A 19,779-nucleotide genomic window follows, 5' to 3' on the forward strand; every position below is an offset into this window, starting at 1 on the left:
ACACACCACACACATATATATCACACATACAACACACATCATATACATATAACAGACTCATGCACACACAGCACATACACATCATACACATACACACAACAGACTCACACACACACCACATATGTACACACACCACACATGCCACACACATACACATTCACATGCCACATATATGTTAATATATGCCACAAAAGCGTAGAGTCCTCAGGTGAACAGAGGTAGAAGCAAGTGATAAAGGCCTCTCCTGAAGTGAATTTGAAGACATCAGATGCTGAGACCTGCTGAGAGTGATGTTGAGTCCTCAATAACTCTGTGTCAAAAGTCTCATCCTCTCCAAATGCTCAGGTCTGACAGACCAAGTTTCTAAGAACTCTGAACTCAGATGTAGCAAGAACGGCTTTATATTTATATTACACTGTACATTTTCCAAAGAACTCACATTTCCACTCATGCATTTTGTCTTAGGCCTCACCTCCTCCAGGAAGTACCCCCTCAGGGCCTCCTTCAGGCCAGGTGAGATGCTGCTCTGCCCCCTATGCTGGTCTCCATGCAAACCTCTTCTCACAAGGGGTGACCCCTGTGTTCGTGAAGACCAGTTAAATTGTCCATTTCCCCATCCCCGGGCTTCCTGAGTGGATCCTTACCCTTTATCACGTATCTGCAGCTCCTAACACAGGCCTGGCTCATGGTAGGCACCTAATAGATGAATACTGGACAGTACTGACATTCATAGCTAATAACTCATTTTACTTTCACAATATCTTTTTTGAGCTAAGGACCATTACATCCCACCATTATGGGGCAGCTACAGAAACTATTACATAAACAAGTGAAATGACTTGCCTGAAGTCACACTGCCAATTGAAGAAAAACTTGGGATTAAATCCCAGCCCTCCAGACATGATCCAGTGCCTCCCTCTGTGTGCTGATGCCTTTCAAACCAATCTCTTTGCTACTAAGAAAGCCAAGAAGAAGATTCCCAATTCTACTGCTCATCCATAGCTCTTGCAAAACAAACAAACAAACAAAAACTATTAGTGCTACTACTACTAATAATAATAACGTGATATTCGAGTACCAAATTGCAAGTAAGGGCTCCATAAATTAGGGCTAACTGGAGAAGAAATCGAAGCACAAGAAAAGGAGTTTAAAGGGGGCTGCAGGTAAGCGAGTTAATTGGATATGCTGATTGGAATTGGATATTCAAGAAAAGAGGCTGACATTAATTTCTGTCCAGACATAGCTGTAATTTAAAGGAAAAGTACTAATAGGGTTACTATTTCATTCTCATTTCAACTGGAGGACTGGACACTAAATCTCTGCTGGATTTTACCTCACACACTCCTGCCCCAAAGCCAGCCCTGATAAACTGAGTTTTATGCCCCAGGTAAGGCCCCCCAAAATTAGGTTCTGAGTTTACTGTTGTCCCCAAGAAATAGGAGATTGTCCCACTTTGAACTTGGGATCCTAAAGGGGGAAGAGCGGATGAGGGGGAAATGTGGACTTTTAGATGACCCATCTACTCTGTTGAGTGGCAAGGGCAGCTATGTTTGCCCCATATTAGCCCCTCTTCAGAGAATTCAGGCTCCAGCTGTGAATCTCAGTTACGCCACTCTCCAGCTGTGTGATCTTGGGAGGGTCGCCTAACGCTCCTGTGCCTCTGAGTTTTTATCTATAAAATGGGATTAAAAATAGTATTTACCTCAGGAATGCTTGGAAGTGTTAAATGAGATCATTTTTGTTAAGTACTGTGACAGCACGTAGCGCTGTGGTAGCTATTATTAAATTCTTTAGGTGAAAAGAACCTTTCAAAATCCAAGTCTATCCTACTGCCTTCAGGCCGGGCCAAATTTAACCATGAAGCAAAAGGGGTTATCCTGGGTTTAAAACCCTCCTGAGGAGATTACAGTCTCCTATAGTCACCCATTCTATAGTAAAGTCTCCAGTTCTTACTAGAGCTAGACTAAATGTCCTTGTGTCAGTTTAGTGGCTCACACCTGTAATCCTAGCACTTTGCGGGGCTGAGGTGGGAGGATCACTTGAGCTCAAGAGTTTGAGACCAGCCTGGGCAACATAGCGAGACCCTGTCTCCCTTCAAGAAATTAAAAAGTAGCCAGTTGTGGTGGTGCACACGTGTAGTGTAGTCCCAGCTACTTGGCTAGCTGAGTAGGAGGATCGCTTGATCTCAGGAGCTCAAGGCCTCAGTGAGCCATTATTGCGCTACTGCACTCAGCCTGGGTGGCACAGAGTGAGACCCTGTCTCAAAACAAATAAGTAGTTTAGGCACATTTTGAGTAAAGACTGTCACTCTCTTGTGTACCTTGTGCTACCTGGCTGCTGAGCCTTGTCCAAGCAAAATAGCCTGCATTGGCCGGGCATGGTGGCTCAAGCCTGTAATCCCAGCACTTTGGGAGGCCAAGACGGGCAGATCATGAGGTCAGGAGATCGAGACCATCCTGGCTAACGTGGTGAAACCCCGTCTCTACTAAAAAAAATACAAAAAACTAGCCAGGTGAGGTGGCGGTGCCTGTAGTCCCAGCTACTCCGGAGGCTGAGGCAGGAGAATGGCATAAACCCGGGAGGCAGAGCTTGCAGTGAGCTGAGATCTGGCCACTGCACTCCAGCCTGGGCGACAGAGCGCGACTCCGTCTAAAAAAAAAAAAAAAAAAAAAACAGCCTGCATTTCCACCGAGGTCAAGTCTTCCCAGAAGAAGAAGTAGATCCCAAATAGAAAAACACACTCCAGTGACTCATTTCACCTCTCCCTGTCACCTCCCTCCTCTGCCCCATCTCCAGTATCCTCCGCTGCCTGGTTGGATTTTGGGACCTGTGCAGCTTGGTGTTGGATTGCATATAACGGATGGTTCAATTTATTGCTGTCACTTTGTGAGACACCATAGAATAGACTTAATTAGTTGGCTTTTAAAATCCCACTCTTGTTTTGGGACTCCTTGACACTCCCCTCACCACTGGCCATCCTGTTTCTGGCAAAGACAGAGGACAGCTTTGAAACCCAAAATTTCCTGTCCAAGACAGAGACATGCGAAGAATCACAGACTTGAACTGCATTAGCAGCCTTCTTCCTAGTCACTTCCAAGGTGTTCTCCCCATCAGTGCTTTCCTCTGGACCCCACCAGCTGGGGCTGGTTTGAGTCCCAGTTCCACCATGGATTGGAAGCTTTGAATGGAAGAGTTTCGACAAGATTAGCTCCAGTAATTTTTATAAGTCTATGATTCTCCTGTGATAGGTACCGAGCAGATTGCTTCTTCTAGTTATTCAGAGAGGAACACTGAGGCTCAAAGAGGTAACTCACCTAACAGTGTTCCATTAGGCAAAAATCAAGCCCCAGGGAAGAATAGAGTCAGAATGGAAACCCAGGATGCCTGAGGCCCAGACTTATACCCTGCACTCATTGGTGTGTTGCCTTAAGGGAGCAAAGGGGATCAATGGAGGGGAAAGATCTCTGTTGCCCAGGGGATCTGCTGCCTCCTCTCTGCCAGCCCCTGCCCCACCTTTTTCTCCTTGACCTGGCCCCTACTTTCCATCTTCTCTGACACCCTGTAAGTATCTTGAAAGCTGACTCAATCTTGGGGCAGATAGCATGGATCGGGGTGGGGGGGGTGAGTCGGGGAAGTCACAGACTTCTTGGCCAATATCACCTTTCTCTCCAGGGATTTAGACTGAATGAAGTAGGATAGCTTAGTTCAGGTTCAGTACCAACAACATTTTCTGTTCTGGTTTGGTTTTAGCTCTGACATTTGAGACTTTATGTAGGTTTGATTCTGGCTTCAACTGGTTTATTAAAAGATTGGGGTTGCAGACAGGGAAAAAAATGAAAACCTTCAGATTAGGTCTCTGATTCAGTAAAACATTAATGGTTGGGATTGGTCCTGACCGAATGCAGCAGAGTATGTGATGATAAGTTGTTTTTGGTTCAATTCCAGCTCTAATCTTGCCACGGGTACCATCTGGTCCCAGGGACCACAGAGGAAGGGCCATCACCATGACATTCATTCTCTCTTCTGACTTGGTATGCAGGCCTTGCTGAATCCACACAAATGTTCAGGCTCTGGGAGAGGGTAGAGACCAACGTGTAGGAAAAGGCAGATGAAGAATATTGAAGTGCCGTTAGCATGAAAATAGCGGACTATTCCAGCCAGCAGAGGGTTAACTGGCCTTCTAGGGCAGGAGATCCCAGACCAGGCCTGAGGGAGGGGCCTGGCTCTGCAGCTTCTGGGACCCAGCCCTGCAGCTGCTGGGACACAGTCAGCACCTTGAGGAGACTTAAATCTCCCTAGAGAGGAATAGCTGTCACAGGGAGGGTGGGGGAAGCACTGAGACACTTTCTCTTTAGAGGAGGGGCACAGTTCAGACTAAGGCAAGAAGCAGGGGCTGAAACCCCCATTTTATGGAGGCAGAAAACTGAGACCAGGCCAACCAGAAGTCATGACAATCACGTCTGCCCTCTACCTCCTGCAACAGCCCAAGAACTTTTGTGACTAAAAGCTATGATATTTCTGTAAGAGTCTTATGGAAATGTGGGTCTGTCTATCTAAGGGAGAATGTCAAGGGGAACCATTTTAATTGTGGGGCACTTTCCCAGACAGAGACCCTTGTTCCTCCTTCTGCTTGAATCTCCTAATCAGAGTTGCTCCAGGTTCGAGGGTGGTGGCCTCAGCCCTGTAACACCACTGCTGACTCTTACAGTCCCCTTGACCCTATGAAAATGAAACAAATGGTCTTCTAACAACGTTTCCGGAAGGAGGGGCTTTACTGATAGATGACAAGGCAACAGCCTTAAACAGCAGGAAGCCCATTCACTAGGTAGAAAGAGGGCAAGAGTGGAGCTTAGGGGAAAGTCCCACAAGGGGAGTGATGAGGGATGGGAATGGCTGAGAAGAGTTTATTTGGTTCTATTGAGGTTACCTCCTCAAGTTCAGGCCCAGAAGCCTCCAAGTCACCAAACAAAGCAGGTAAGGAGGAGAACATGGTGTCCTTGCCTCTAGACCCTGGCCTACCATTTTCATCCCTGGGGTATAGGCACAAGGGCCTCAGGCAAGAATCTGCTGTTTCTACCACCGGGGACTCCTGGGCCAGAGCTTCCCACCCCATGATGGACTCATGGTCTGTTTCCCACGCACCTCGAGTCCATCCCAACCCGACAGGTACAGACCAGTCCCTGGCTCAGGCCCCTCAAGTATGCAGATTCTTAGGACAGTAGAGAAATAGGAATGAAAGCTCTTCTCCCACTCCCCTAGCTCTGCAATCAATAATGCTGTTGGCCTTCCCCACTTGGCCAGTAAGAACTGAAAACACATCCATCCATCCATGCTTGTGTACTTGTTGTGGCATCAGGCATTGAACTTGGCACTTGGGATGAATAAGTCATGGTGCCTTGACCTGAGGAGCTCTCAGTGTGATGGGAAGAAATAGGCAGAGGAAAAAAAGGGGAAAGGCAAAAAAAAAAAACCAAAAGGGGGAAAGGAAAAAAAACCCTAAACCTAAAAACCTCCAAAAAAAAATGTCTTTTGACCTCACTTTGATTCAGCCCTAAGGAGTCTAGGATATGCTGTCAGTTGGTGCACAGTTCATGTTCTTTCAACAAGCATTTCACAAGCATTCCCTTTTATCCATCACCAGCTGTGTTCCCAGCCACATGCTAGTCCTCAGAGGGTTATAAGATAAATAGAAAAGATATCCCTGCCTTCAAAATGTTGACAGCACTTACACACATCTGAAGCAATTAGAGAACAATTCGAGTAGGTAGTCAATACATGTTAGCTAGTACGTATACAATGAACAAATCAATTGATTATAATCCTAGGACAAAATGTCTGGCAAAAAAAAAAAAAAAAAGGCATCAAAGTGGGAGCAATTAATTAGCCATTACAGAGGATGGGGAAGGCTTCGTGGAGGAGGTGGGGCTTGAGCTAGAGATGGACAGTGAAAACAGGCTGGGGTCATGAATATTGGTCAGCAGTCAGCTACTATGCTGGAAGCAAAAAACTAGAAAAACTGGAGGTGGGGCACATTCAGACCAAGGGCTCCCTGCCACCAACTTTTTATATGACCTTAGGGACCTCTTTCCTTTGAGGTCAGCATTCAGTATAGGGGCCTAGATAGTACTTCTCAAACCCTTATAATAACAGCATCAGCATCAGCTGGGGAATTTATTAGAAATGTACATTCTCAGCCCTCATGCCCACTGAGTCAGAAATCCTGGGGGTGGGCTTTGAAGTACATTCTACCAAACCCTCCAGGTGATTCTGAGGACATACCAGTGTGAGAACTGCAGGACTACCTCACTGCTCCTCGACCCTGGCTGCTCATTAAATTCACCCGGGGAGCTTTTAAGTCAAAGAAGATGCCTGGGCCCCACCCACAGAGATTGTGATTAATGGATGTAGCCCTGGCATTCATATTTTTTAAGGTTCCCCAGATGATTCTAATGTGCAGCCAGGGCTGAGAAGCACTGGACTAGATGACATCTCAGTCCTTTCTGACTTATTTTCCTAGGATGGGCTCGGAGAAGCTAAGCCAGGATTCCTGGCTCCCCACATCTCACAGGGTGGATTTGTGGACAGTCAGGGCATGTGTTTGGGGGCTGAAAGACCCTCGTGGGATCCAAAAATCTTTAATCTCTTAATGAGCAGCTTTTTGGTGATTTATATAAATTGTTCACCATTCCTTCATACTTGTCTGAGGCTAAGATACTGTGAACAGATGTTGACTTTCCCACCCCAGCCACCATGAAGGAGTGTGCATCAGCACACACTCACTTACACACACATACAATACACAGTGCTATAAATAGATGTACATACACACAAGAATAACTGCATAGGGATATTCAAAATCATTCCCAAGGGTGTATATGCACACACAAATAAATCTACTGTCAGAAATCCCAGGCCCAGAACACTGAGACTGCTTGGGAAAGGATTCCTTTTGGTGGAAATTGGGCTATTTAAAAGAAGTGGCACTTCAGTCTATGGAGTAGTGATTGGGGGCTAGCAATGGTCTTCTGTAAGCTACCTGCTCTGGGCAGAGGCAGGTAGCCCACAGGGGGATACTGAGGGCAGATGCTGAGGACATCCTTGTTTCTCATACAGATTCGGGCCGATGGTCCCCCCCATGGTGGGGTCCAGTACGAGATGGTCTCTGTGCTCAAGGACGGAAGCCCCATCCTCCGGGACATGGCCTTCTCCATTGATCAGCGCTACCTGTATGTCATGTCTGAGAGACAGGTAAGTGCTAACAGCCATCTCTCCTTGCTAAACTCCAAGAAACTGCTGATAATCTGTCACCTTTGTTCAGAAACTGTTCAGTCCAAGAAGAGAGACCTCTGGGCTTGCAGCACAGGGGTCCTGAGAGAGGCAGAGTCCCTGTAGGCTTTTGCAGGGAGCTAGAGAGAAGCAGCCGGGGGCCAGCCACTTCCCGGAGGCTTCACTCTAGCCACAGCCCCTGTCTCAGCAAGTGATGAACAGCTCTGCAAGAACAGGCCAGACTGCATGGAGCAGCTTGGTGTGATTAGGAGGTAGATTTACTGCTCTCAGGCCCACCAGAGTCTGCGGCTCAAGGGAGCCAAAGAGGTGTAAATAATCCAGGCCTCCAGGCTGGGCCCACTCCTGGGAGAGGCAGACCCAAGATAGGGCCCCAGAAGGAAATAAAAATCTTGGCGTGAGTCTTAGACTAGTGCAGAGTATAAGCTGGCCAGCTCTGGGAAGCTGAAACCAGACCTATGGAGGTGGGGAGTCCTGAGAAATAGACTTCTACCCTCTGTAGGGAAACAACTGAGCAAGTCTTCCACCCTCTGGGATGGATGGAGACTGTATCTCCTGTGAATATGTGTGAGTAGAGAGAAGGCAAATGCAGAGAGAGCCATGGTGAAGGGAAAGAGAAGCAGGGAAGGCAGGGGATTCATGAGATCATTAGAGACCGACCCAGAAAGCTAAGCAAAGACCTTAGCCAAGCCTGGCACATTCCATTCACTCGGTCAGTGGGTTAATAGTTGTTCAGCAGCAGCAGGGGTCTTGTCATTTTTCTTAACAGGGTAAGTGAAATAAAAGTCAAAGAAATGAGGAAAAGGATTGCCAGTCTGTCCCAGCCGCTGAGGACACTGACTTTGGTAGAGCTGAAAGCCCGGAGAGCTTTCACCAGTTGCTTCCCAGCTCATGTCATTCTCAGAGAATTCTGCAAGAGCTCCAATTCTGCGAGTTGATCAAACTTACCCTTTCCAGAGCTCTCCTTACCTCCTTTCTTTTCAAATGTAAGGAGTCTGAATCAGGGGATGAGGGATGAGCAGAAGAAGTAAGGAAGAGACAAGTGTGCACGCGACAGCATTAAGGGAAGCAGTGATGCAGTTCTGACTTGAAAATTAGTTCTTGAGGACAGATGACGTAAATCATATGATAATTGCATGCAAATTACATCCAGATCCTCTTGAATCCACCTGTCTTTTTCACCTTCTTTCATGTGGCCTCTGCAGTTGAAGTATAAACAGGTCCAGATGGGAATTTCGTGGATCTGCAGACAGCTTTGCCTAACCTAGAGTGGGTAAGACAGTCTTGGAAATAAACACTGACCTATCATTCCAATGAAACCGTCAGTGGCCCTAAAAAGAACTATTCCTGGGCACATATTTATCGGGAACAAAGTGCTGGGAATCATCAAAATGAATGAGACTTAGTCACTACCTTAAGTTGATTGCAATCTAACAAGAGAGAGACAGGTACTCAAATAGCCCAATAACATAAGATTGAATTCTATACATGCTCTTTTATCCTGTTCTTCTTTAAGGGAAAATATTATTTGTTTAGTAAAAATGGTGGATACTTGTGATACAAATTCAAGCAATGCATACAGAAAAGAAAACAGCAGCAGGTCACCAAATCTCACTACCCAAAATATAACACCATGTTAACATTTGGTGAGCACCATTCCAGGCACTTACGCAGAAATAGATACAGATAAAAGGACAGATGGGTAGATGATGACCTATATAGGTGGATAAAACGATGGGCAGAGATTGAATAGATGCACATTTTATGCAGTATTTTTAAGAGGCACTGTGGGTAGCAGAGGACCAGGCAGGTAGCTCTGGGTAAGAGCTTTCTTAGATTCTCTGAGCCCAGCAAAGTGGGAAAGAAGAAGTGACCAATGAGACCTTAGTGGGACAGAGAAGGTACCAAGGCATACATTTTAGCTGCATATCTTTTTATCCAATGAGACGCTTTCTGAAAATCCATCCGAAATGTAACCAAAGAAGAGGGGCTGGGTCAAGGCTGGAGGCAGATGAGTGGGTTTCAGAGAATATAGTCACCTCCTAGATCCATATCTGACACCATCTCTGAGAGCATCAGCCTGGCCACACCAAGTGTCCACATAGCTTATCTGTAAATACCCCTCCTCTGTCCCACCTTCTGCTTCAGGTACCCAGTTCTTGTTACAATCTGCACCAAACAGAGGGATTTAGCAGTAGCCAGCCACAATGCGCAGAGATAGGAAGAACTTAACGTTTCATGCCGTGAGCTGTCTCTGGTCAAGTGAGATATTAGTAGGGGGAGCTCCCTGTACCAGATGGAGCTGTGATTAGGAGGCAAAGTCTAAGGGGGAATTGTGGTGGAACTCTGAGACCTGTCACCTGGAGAGCCGTAAATTATGTAGAAATAGGTAGCCAGGTGACTTCACCAGGGGCTGAGTCCAAAGATGAAAGCCAAGAACAGCTCAGGAGGCCCATCTGTCTGAGGCTGGCTGTGAGTTAAGTACTCACAGACAGCTCAGATGTCTTCAAGGAAGCAGTTGACTGTGTGGCAGGAGAAAAATCTGTAAAAATGAAGCCAGATGTCCTGGGTTCTAGTCCAGCTTGTGCTATCACTGATAGTAGAATCCTCTGACAGCTTCAGCTCCTCTTTTATAGCTGAGAGGAGTTGCATCAGATAACAGGCTTGTCTCTGAAGTCCACGGGACTGATTTGGACTTCATTTCACCATTCTCTATCTGAGTGGCCTTGCACAAATCACTTAACCTCAGTGTTCTCACACAAGGTCAGTGTGAGGCTCAACTGAGACAACAAATGGGGAATTTCTTTTTATACTGCCTCACATGCCGCATTTTATATGGCCCCTTCTAACTCTCATGCCTCATGACCCCATTTCTCAGGAGTATGAAGATGGTGTGTGATGAGGACGGGGTAGGGGGACATGACACAGCCAGTCATCCTCAGCCTGAGCCAGGAGATCTGTGTTCTAGGCCTGGCCCCACCTCTGACTTCAAGGGTGACCTGGGCCCTCAAATTCTCAGGGTCTCAGTTTCCTCATCTTTAAAGATGGAGATTATAAATCTAACTCTAAAGTCTCTTTCAGATCTTACAGAAATTTGTTTAAGGGCCTAGGACTGGGAGTCTGCTCTGTCTCTCTCCAGAAGATGACACCAAAAGCATAAGAGATGGGCTTGAGACTAACCCAAAAGCACAGTGTTCTCTTTTTCAATTTTTAATTTTAAAATTTTTTTATTTTGTTTTGTTTTGTTTTGTTTTGTTTTTGAGACAGAGTCTCACTATCGCTCTGTCACCCAGAATGCAGTACAGTGGCGTGACCTCAGCTCACTGCAACCTCCGCCTCCCGGGTTAAAGCGATTCTTCTGCCTCAACCTCCTGAGTAGCTGGGATTACAGGTGCGTGCCACCACACCTGGCTAATTTTTGTATTTTTAGTAGAGATGAAGTTTTGCCATGTTGGCCAGGCTGCTCTCAAACTCCTGACCTCAAGTGATCCACTCGCCTCGGCCTCCCAAAGTGCTGGGATTACAGGCGTGAACCACCATGCCCAGCCAATTTAAAAATTTTTTGTAGAAATAGAGATGGTGTTTCACCATGTTGCCCAAGCTAGCCTTGAACTCCTGGGCTCAAGCGAAAAGTCCACCTCAGCCTCCCAAAGTCCTGGGATTACAAGCGTGCGCCACCGCGCCCAGTCAATACAATGTTCTTAAGGAGAGATTTATGAGGCCATGTGTGCTCATATGAGCATCTTTCCTGAAGGGTGAACACTGTAGAGAAAGCTGGAATGCTGGTTTGGTTATGGATATGTACAGATGCTCTTCAACTTACGATGGGGTTGCCTCCCAGTCAAGCCACTATAGTTTGAAAATATTGTAAGTCAAATACATGTTTAATACACCTAACCTACCAAGCATCATAGCTTAGCCTCACCTACCTTAAACATGCTCAGAACACTTACCTTCACCTACAGTTGGGCAAAATCATCTAACACAAAGCCAACTTTATAATTAAGTGTTGAAAATCTCATGTAATGAATTGAAAATTGTACTGAAGGTGAAGGAGAGAGTGGTTGCATGGGTACTTGAAGTACAATTTCTATTAAATGTGCATTGCTTTCACACCACTGTAAAGTAAAAAAATCAAAAGTTGAATCATCGTAAACTGGGACTGTCTATATTCCTATTTGGAGGCAGCAATTTAAGACTTTCGAGTTCTCTAAAAGTCCTAAGACCTTTTAAGACATCATGGGAATGGGTTTTTCATCATTTCACTTTAAAACAAATCTCTGGCAACCTGTCTTCCACTCTGCCCCCAACCCTTGCCTCTCTGTTCCCCCACCCCTCCTCCAAACATGACACATGTCATATTCTTGGGGCCGTGACAGTGGAACACATGATGAGAGTAAAACCAAGTTTCTGGTCTTACATTCTGCCTAGAGAGGTTTTCATCTCCCCACAGAGCTAGAACAATCCAATATAGCACTCATGTGTTCTCTCTCATTCTCAATTAATTAATTAAATGTAATTAAGAAATAGGACTAGTAAGTGTTGGGTCGTTAGTGTCACTGCCTAACAAGTCAATGTTAATGTACTGTTAATAGATCTAAGACCGGCCAGTCCCAGGGGAAAATTTGGGAACTGATTCCCCAATCCTGTTAATTGCCCAGGTGCTCCACTGAGAGGATGCCTGGCTCTTTCCTAGAAAGTCTGCCCCAGCTTCACTGACAGCGAATCAGCAGACGTTATGGGCATGCATACAAGTTGCTCCCATATCCTCAGTGTCTAATGGAAGTCAGACAGCGAGTCCAGGGAAAATCAGGCTATGAGCCAAGTGAAAAACCAAGCAACAAGATGAAAAGAAACTTGATAGCCCCAGTTTTCACCCAACTTGTCAGGCTGGCCACTCCCAGAAAAGGAGTATAACTCTATACACAGGGTGGATGGGAAAAGAGTATAGGGATGGAAGCAATTATTCTATTTTATACTTTAATTAGTTTGAATTAGCAGAGGGGATAGAGGCATAAAATGATCCAGCGAAGGGTGAAATGGAAAAAGGGAGTCACAGTGGAGAATGGCTCCGTACAGACTGGAAAGGGCCTCGGGAACAGCAGAAAGGATGGTGATGGGTGTGTGTGTGTTTGGAGTGGATAGTGGGGCATGGGATTCTGTTCTCTTATTTCAAGGCCTGGAGAAGCAAAATAGCATAGATGTTAAGAGCCAGCCCATAGGAGTTAGGCCAACTTCCATTCCACAGACACTTACTAAGTACATGGTTTTGATAACATTATTCAACTTCTCTAAACCTCAATTTTTTCAGCTGTGTAATGGGCCTGATGCAATTGTTGTGAGGATTGAGAGAATGTATATAAATCACCTAGCGTCGTGTCTGACACATAGTGTTTTCAATAAGTGGTGGTAATTATTATTACTAGTATTATTCTTAGAACTTCTTTGGAACTTCAGAAAGGGCTAGAAACATCTCCACCACAAATTATGGCTGGCACAGAATTCCCGTTTTCAGGCAGTGGCCTCCAACTGCCATTCCTCCTGCTTCCTCCCAAGCACTGCCTCAGAAGCCTCTGGTCCGGCCAAATGACAGCACTGGGCTAAGTCTCTCATAATCTGGTATTTATTTTAAAAATCCAGGAATGTGCAGGGCAGACTAAACAGTCCCGCTCCCCTCAATACACAGGCAGGCAGCCCCAGGCCGATGTGTGAGGCCCAAAGGCCAGGATAGCAGGCATCTGTGGGGAGAAGGGAGGGGGACCCTGTGAGCCTGGGGCTGCATGCGTGGACAACGGGCCAGAAAGGGGATACCTATGGGGCCTTTCATTTCTGGTTTCTCCAGGTAAGTAACAAAGTCTCATGCTCATTGTGAAAGATGGGTCTGTCCCTCTCCAGGTAGTGAACATTCAGACCCCAATTCCGAATGTCCTAGATGTGCTAGTAGTTGGCACACTGTTCTGGTTATTTATTGCTTTGTAACAAACCACCCCCACATTTGGGGATATTTGTAAAAAACATGTCATTATGCTCAAAGACTGTGTAAGTCAGGAATTCAGATAGGGTGCACCGAAGATGGCTCATCTGTATTCTATAATATCTGCAGCCTCTACTGGGATGACACGAATGGCTGGAGCTGACTAGAAGGACAAGGGGCTAGAATCATCTGGAAGCTTCTCCTCCTACATGTCTGGAAAGTAGAAGCTGGGATCAGCTGGGACTATTGACCTTAGTGCCTTAGACAAGCCCCTGCCATGTATGTTGGGCTTCCTGACAGCAGGTGGCCCCCAAGACAGTCAGAATTCTTGCTCATGGCAGGTCAGGACTCCAAGAGTGAGTACTCCCTACAAGAAGGTAGAAATTGCATTGCCTTTTTGTGACTTGGCTTTGGCAGTCACACACTCAGTCTACCTGCCTCTTCCCTCCGCTGCCCACCACCCATGTGATTCTGATGCGTGTGGCCCATGAGCACACATTAAGAACATGATTCCCTAGCTACCAAGGTCATGGAATCACAGAGCATCAGAGCTGGTAAGGACTGTAGAGAGCACCCATTCTGACCCCAGAGGAGAAAAACAAGGCCCAGAGAGCACCCTGTTTAGCTGTCCCATCAGCATTGTGCAACACCCAACGCCCAGCTGGAGTCATCAGAGCTGGATTGATTTCTTCAAACATATGGGGAAGCACGGACAGCTTTAAAGCTTGCTGTTGATTTGCTGAAGGCTGTGTAAGTCCTAAGTGAGGTCTATCAAATGCCTATGGGCCCTGAAAATGCTTTCAGGAAGGGTTTGCAGGAATCCATCAGTAGCAGGATCACACTGCCTGGAAATTGCCCCATCAAGGGTATGCTGCTTATAAATAGCTCTCCAGGCAGTCTTCCTGTGGCAATATTGTCTCATCTTGCACAAGAGCAGGCCTCTCAGTGACTTACCTTCAGTATGCAGGGGAATGGGACCTCATCCCCATGGATTACAGGAAACTGGCTTTTTAACCATATCTGTTTAACGTAATTTAAGAGAGTTGAGGCAAGGAGACTGTCAGCCTGGAGTTTTCAGAAACAAAAATTATTTGGAAAGATTGTAAAGCCACCCTTTCCTGAAGGTCTTAAATGCAGGAGAGACCCCCCACAACCCCCCAAGAAATTCTCTGCATTGTTTGAAGACCCTACGCAATGTCTGGGGAGAGATGGAAGGACAGGCCAGACCCTTAGCATGCCATCCACCAATGTCCAGCAGCTGCACCAGAAAACTAATTGTGATTTCCTCAGTTTGGAGGAGGCCCTGTCAACTACTAACCTGGATCTAGAGCCAAAAGTAAGAATCCTTTTCAGAGGTGCTATTGTGATCCATGGGGCGGTAAGTCTTCTACCTGTAGCCAAAGCTGCTGAACTGTCAAGTCCCTAAGGCACCTAAAGACCTTGGAGAAGGGAAAGAAAACACGTGGGGAGCCATGCTTCCAGATGTCCCCTGCTCATTTATTTTGACATCTCAGACTATTATTTTGATTGTGCACATTTGTTTAGTCCAGGCGATAAGGCTTCCCAGGGCGCAGGCAGAGCATGCCAAGGTATATTTTTACAAGGCGGGCAAAGTCTCAGTAACAGGAGACCTCCCTTCTGCCTGGGCTGGGAGGCCTTGGCTGAGCCTCTGGGGAAGAGGGAAAGTGAGGGGGCAGGGAGGAGAGTTGAGCCTGAGGGACTTTGGGGAGAATTACAGAGATTGCGGATTAGGAAAGTGAGGATAAACGAATTGCTGCTGCACTTTTGTTTTAAAATGTGTCACTTTCAATCCAAGCCTTTGATGCACATGTGTTTCTGGTTAAGGATGCAGGACCCCAGTGTGGCCCAGGAGCTGAGCGCTCACATCAGTGCCTTTCCCAAAAAAAAGGACGTAATCCTGCCTCCCCCGGGGCTGCCGGTGCAGGCAACAATGACCACCTCAAACCCAGGTTTTGATTTTTTCCTCTTTCTTTCCCCCATTTCAAATGTCAAGGAACAAAGAAGCTGACAGGGAGCTGATTCTCTGGCTATTAATATTCTCATCGGAGCATTTTTTTTAAATAAATATTTTCACATGAGGGAAAGGCAATGCAAACCCACCCTATTAATCAGACACTTGGCTTGCTGTATTTAAGAGAGAAAACTCCAGCCTCTTATTTTGAAATCCTTTGGTTTGGAAAGAAATGATTGAATACAATGCCCAGGCTGGGAGAAGTGGTGCCAAAAACCTCATTTCTCTAAATGGGCAGGGGGTTGGAGACTCTTTCTCTAATCCTTGACGAGGGATTTGATTTTTCTTTCTAGATAGGTGCTGCTGAAGGCTGACACTGACTGCCCAGAATGATGTTCCTATGACTGGGAGATGGGAAGTTACAATGTCTCACCAGAAGGAAACTTACCCTCCCCCATTCTTTTAAATATGGGGAAACTGATGCCTCCAAAGAGGACAGTCATTTGCCTAGGTCATCATCTGAATTACCAGAAGAATCAGGGTAAATCCTGAGTAACCTGGTCTAGTCCAGCATCCTTTCCCAACTTGACAACAGTTTCACTCAGCACAGGCAAGAGCGAACACTGACTGTGTTTAAAACTTTTAATTAGCAAAATTAAAACGACCTAGGCCCAAGAGAGTTCCTGAAGATGTTCCGAAGGGTCAAATTAAAATAGGGAAAGATTTGCATATTGTTTGCATATGCAGACTCATTCATTCAATAGACCATTAAGTGTTGACCATGTCTAATGCATAGAGCTGTCCACTGACAAGTCATTTGCATATGTAGATATAGATAGGGCTGTCTTTCTAAGTAATATTCCAGCAAAAGTCTCCTTCTAAATAGGGCTGCCAGAAAGATAAGTACCTTCTTGATTTCTTTCCGCTGTTTTCAATGCAACAGTAGCACTATCATGTATGTTTTTGTATAGCAAAAAATAAAATAGAATCCCTGCCCTCAAGGTGGTCAAATTCTGGAGGGGCGCAATGATGTATAGATAAATCACAAGATATGGTTATTTATTTGTACATCAGAGCAATGCTGTAGAATGTGCTTATGTAAACGCATACCACCAGGAAGGGACCTGTCCTGGTTCCCTCCATAATTGGGTCACTCAGGGGACTCACCCTCTCCCTAACATAAGAATCCACAGCTGGTTTATCCAGAGATTCTGTAGTGAAGAGCAGCCCTTTATTTTACAGAAAAAGGAGATGAGAGGTCTGAGGGGGCAGTGACTCCGGAGAAGAAAGGGTGTACCAAGCTGCACATGGAGGAGCAGACAATGATTGACTATCAGTAGTTTCCTGACAGCCAGGGGGAGCAGCCAGCCTGGGTTCAAGTCCTGGCTCTACCGCTTACTGCCGTGTGACCTTGGGCAAGTTGCTTCACCTTTCTGTGCTTCAGTTAACTCACCTGTAAAATGGGCATAATTATGGCGTCTGTTTGAAGATTAAATTAAATTAATTAATGCATAAAAAAGCACTCTGAAAAGTACCAGGAACATACTACCTGCTTAGTAAATGGTAGTAGTAGTAATTATATTTTTACGGTTGTGCCCCCATACATCGTCATTAGGCCAAGCCCTGCAGATCATGCTTTGCAAACAGCCACACCTAAAAAAAAAGCTTAACCACCCTGCCTTGCCTCTCAGCCCTACCTTATTTAAGCTGTGTTGAAATCTAACTAATATTTTTGCCATGCTTTTCTTATTTTAGTTTACAAACATGATCTCAGCTAATACACCAGTCCCATGAGATAAGTATTATTGTCCTTGCCTTTTTAAACAGATAACAAAACTGAAATTCAAGTTGATTAAGTAATTTGCCCAGGGCCACCAAGCTGTCCAACAGCAGGGCTGGGACTCCACCCCACACCTCTGAAGCCAAATCCACACCTCTTCAGCTTCCTGAGATAGCGCCCCCTGGCTGCCCTGTGGCTGCAGAAGGCTCCTCCCCTCCTGTTCTCCCCACACCCGGCTCCCAGTTAGGAAAAGGGTTCAGAGGCGGCTTTCTGGGCTCCAGGAGACCAGCACAGACTCAGTAACTCCTCACTTGACACCTTCAAGGAGATTGGAGTAGTGCACTGTTTTGTTTAAAAAACCAATAAAGGAAAGCAAGCACTGCCCCAGGCCCTACGTGGACAGTCAGAGGAAATGCCTCTGCAGGTGGTCAGAGTGCAGGGAGAAAAAGCACCACTCCCCAGGAAGTTACTGTGGAGTTTATCCTGTGCAGCCGGCCAAGTGCCCCACAAGCATGATCTCCCCTCCTCACAACAACCTGGGAAGACAGGTATTATCTCCCCCATTTAGCAAATGAGGAAGGCCAGGTGCAGCAACGTTGAGGGATCTGAACTAGGTGTTTCTATGACTTTTAGGAGGCAGAGCCAGGAGTGAAGAGCCTGTCTGTGTGGCTGCAAAGCTCCTGCACTGCTGCCCTCCCCCAGCACCAGGAGAGCCCATGCAGAGACCCCAGAGGGAGACATCATGACTCCCCTGCATATTTTTCTACCCCCATCCAAAGCTTGTCGGTCTGGCAAAGGAAAAACCTTTGCAAGGAGGGCAGCTGCAGAACACATGGGAGGCATTGAAGCCCTGATTCAGCTTCTCTGGTGCTATTTCTAGTGTGAACCATGCAAACTCGTATCAGCTCATTCACTGGCCCTAAGTAAGAGGTTCTCAGGCTCAAGAAAGCATCCTCTATTCGCCATCTTAAGTCTTATCCAGCCAGACACAGGTGGTGGGGCCGGAATGACACCCCAGAGCTCTGCAGCCTGCTTTTCAGCTCCTTCCAGGAGCGCTCCCTTGTGCTCCCTGCGTTGAGTTTCAGTAATTGAATGTGTTTTATTTAGACCATAACATTTAGTGCCACTTTGGATTTCCAATTAGGCTTCAATCAGATGCCGAGAGTCTGATTCGTTTTGTTGTTTTGATCAACACGAAAGATGGCAACATCAGAGGAGCCGTCATGAAAAGTTATTTCCTTCCACTGATGACTAGGACAGTTTCTGTAGTGTGAAGATACAGGTTCAGAGGTGTCAAGAGAGGCACCATGCATCAGGGAGAGGGGCGGAGGCAAAGGGGAAGTCAGTGAACCCCTAGAGATAAGAGCAATTGGAAGTCCTGGGGTGCGTGGCCGGGACTTGACAAAGCCCCCCTGTATATGTGGGCCAGGGCCCTGGGTGCCCCTGAGGGAGGGGAAAGGTGTTGGTCTCCACCCCAGCAGGTTTCTCACTCAAATGGTTCAGGCCTGGCAGCCCCTCTCAGGCCTTTTATCCAGGGAGATCTTTGTGAACACAGCGTTCCCATGAGGTGGGAAGCTATAACCACCACAGTTGATTTCTTTAGGGAAGGCCTCTGAACTCCTCAGCCAGAAGTGACCAGCTGTACTCATTTACACGAATATGTGGGGGCTTTTTCTCACCAGCTGTGAGTTCTGGCCAGCCACTCGCACATGCTGCCTGTCAGATAAGGTTTCTCAATGGGGTTGATCCTAGGGACAAAATTTGGAATCCAACTTTGAACTGCCAGGGAGTTTATTGTGGGAGGGAGGTGGCAGGATGGCAGAGGGGTGATGGGACAGTGGCCGGGGAGTGGTAGGTAAGAGTCTGCCTGTGCCAATCATCAGGAGTCACTCACCATGCATCTGAGTCAAGGCCAACTGGAGCCTCCTTTTCCCCATTGATAAAATGTGTTTGAATGCCCCTTGCGGCCATGACATTGGGTGCATTCTTTCTGGCCATGAATGTGTATGGAATGGAGGCTGCATGCACAGCGCTTGGAGGCTGACCTGGGTTTGAGTATGCATGTGCTTGTGAGAACAGACGTTGGTGGAGTTGGTGAGTGAGATGAGAGCACACATTACTGTGTGTTCTGGGGGTGATAGTGTCTACACTATGTTAGTGTTAGTGTCTACACTATGTTAGTGTTAGGCTCTTTCATATACCATTGCATGTACCCACTGGGGGAAATGTGTGTTCGAGCCCTTCTCCTCCCAGTTTTATGCTGTTTTTAGAGCCCAGCTTGGCTGCATTTCCAGCTGGCCCTTTGATCTTTCTGTAGCAGGCCAACTCAGGGACTCAGCATTTCAGCGGCAATCTCCACTTCATAGAGTGCATGCCTTGTGGTTAAGTTCCCCGAGCCTTTGCCACTGTGCCTCAAGTTACCTCCCTCACCTCACCTTGTTCCCCCCAGTTATTATGGTCCCCACTTTGCAAACAGGTTGGGGTTTGAAACTCCCACCAGGTGGAGAGAAGACTGACTGTGTAATCAGACTGTTGGTGGCTTAGCAAACAGTCTGGGTTCAGCCTCTGTCCCTCAACTAATATTTAATTACAAGAAAGAGGTGGGAAGAGATGCGAGCCAGGTAGAAGGAAAACAGGAGGGGAAAAAATGAACTGAGATTAAAAAAATGTTGTAGCCACTTAGCCATTAAATAGCTCATCAAACAGCCTTTGAGGACCTACTGTGCTCACAGCAAAGAGCTTATCCTTGCACTATCACACATACATATG

General features: G+C 46.5%; 1 protein-coding gene across 2 annotated transcripts in view; it reads left to right on the forward strand.

The window, feature by feature from the left end:
* The window catches only part of PLXNA2 (plexin A2), a 196,485-nt gene that overhangs the window by 68,721 nt on the left and 107,985 nt on the right, over window positions 1-19,779 (forward strand). For both annotated transcript variants that reach the window (XM_011975840.1, XM_011975841.1), the window contains exon 3: window positions 7,114-7,248. In XM_011975840.1, coding sequence (XP_011831230.1) covers window positions 7,114-7,248 — 135 coding nt within the window. The remainder of the gene's footprint in view (window positions 1-7,113; window positions 7,249-19,779) is intronic.

This window comes from Mandrillus leucophaeus, unplaced genomic scaffold, assembly GCF_000951045.1.
Source record: "Mandrillus leucophaeus isolate KB7577 unplaced genomic scaffold, Mleu.le_1.0 Scaffold159, whole genome shotgun sequence".
In the NCBI taxonomy this organism is placed as follows: domain Eukaryota; kingdom Metazoa; phylum Chordata; class Mammalia; order Primates; family Cercopithecidae; genus Mandrillus; species Mandrillus leucophaeus.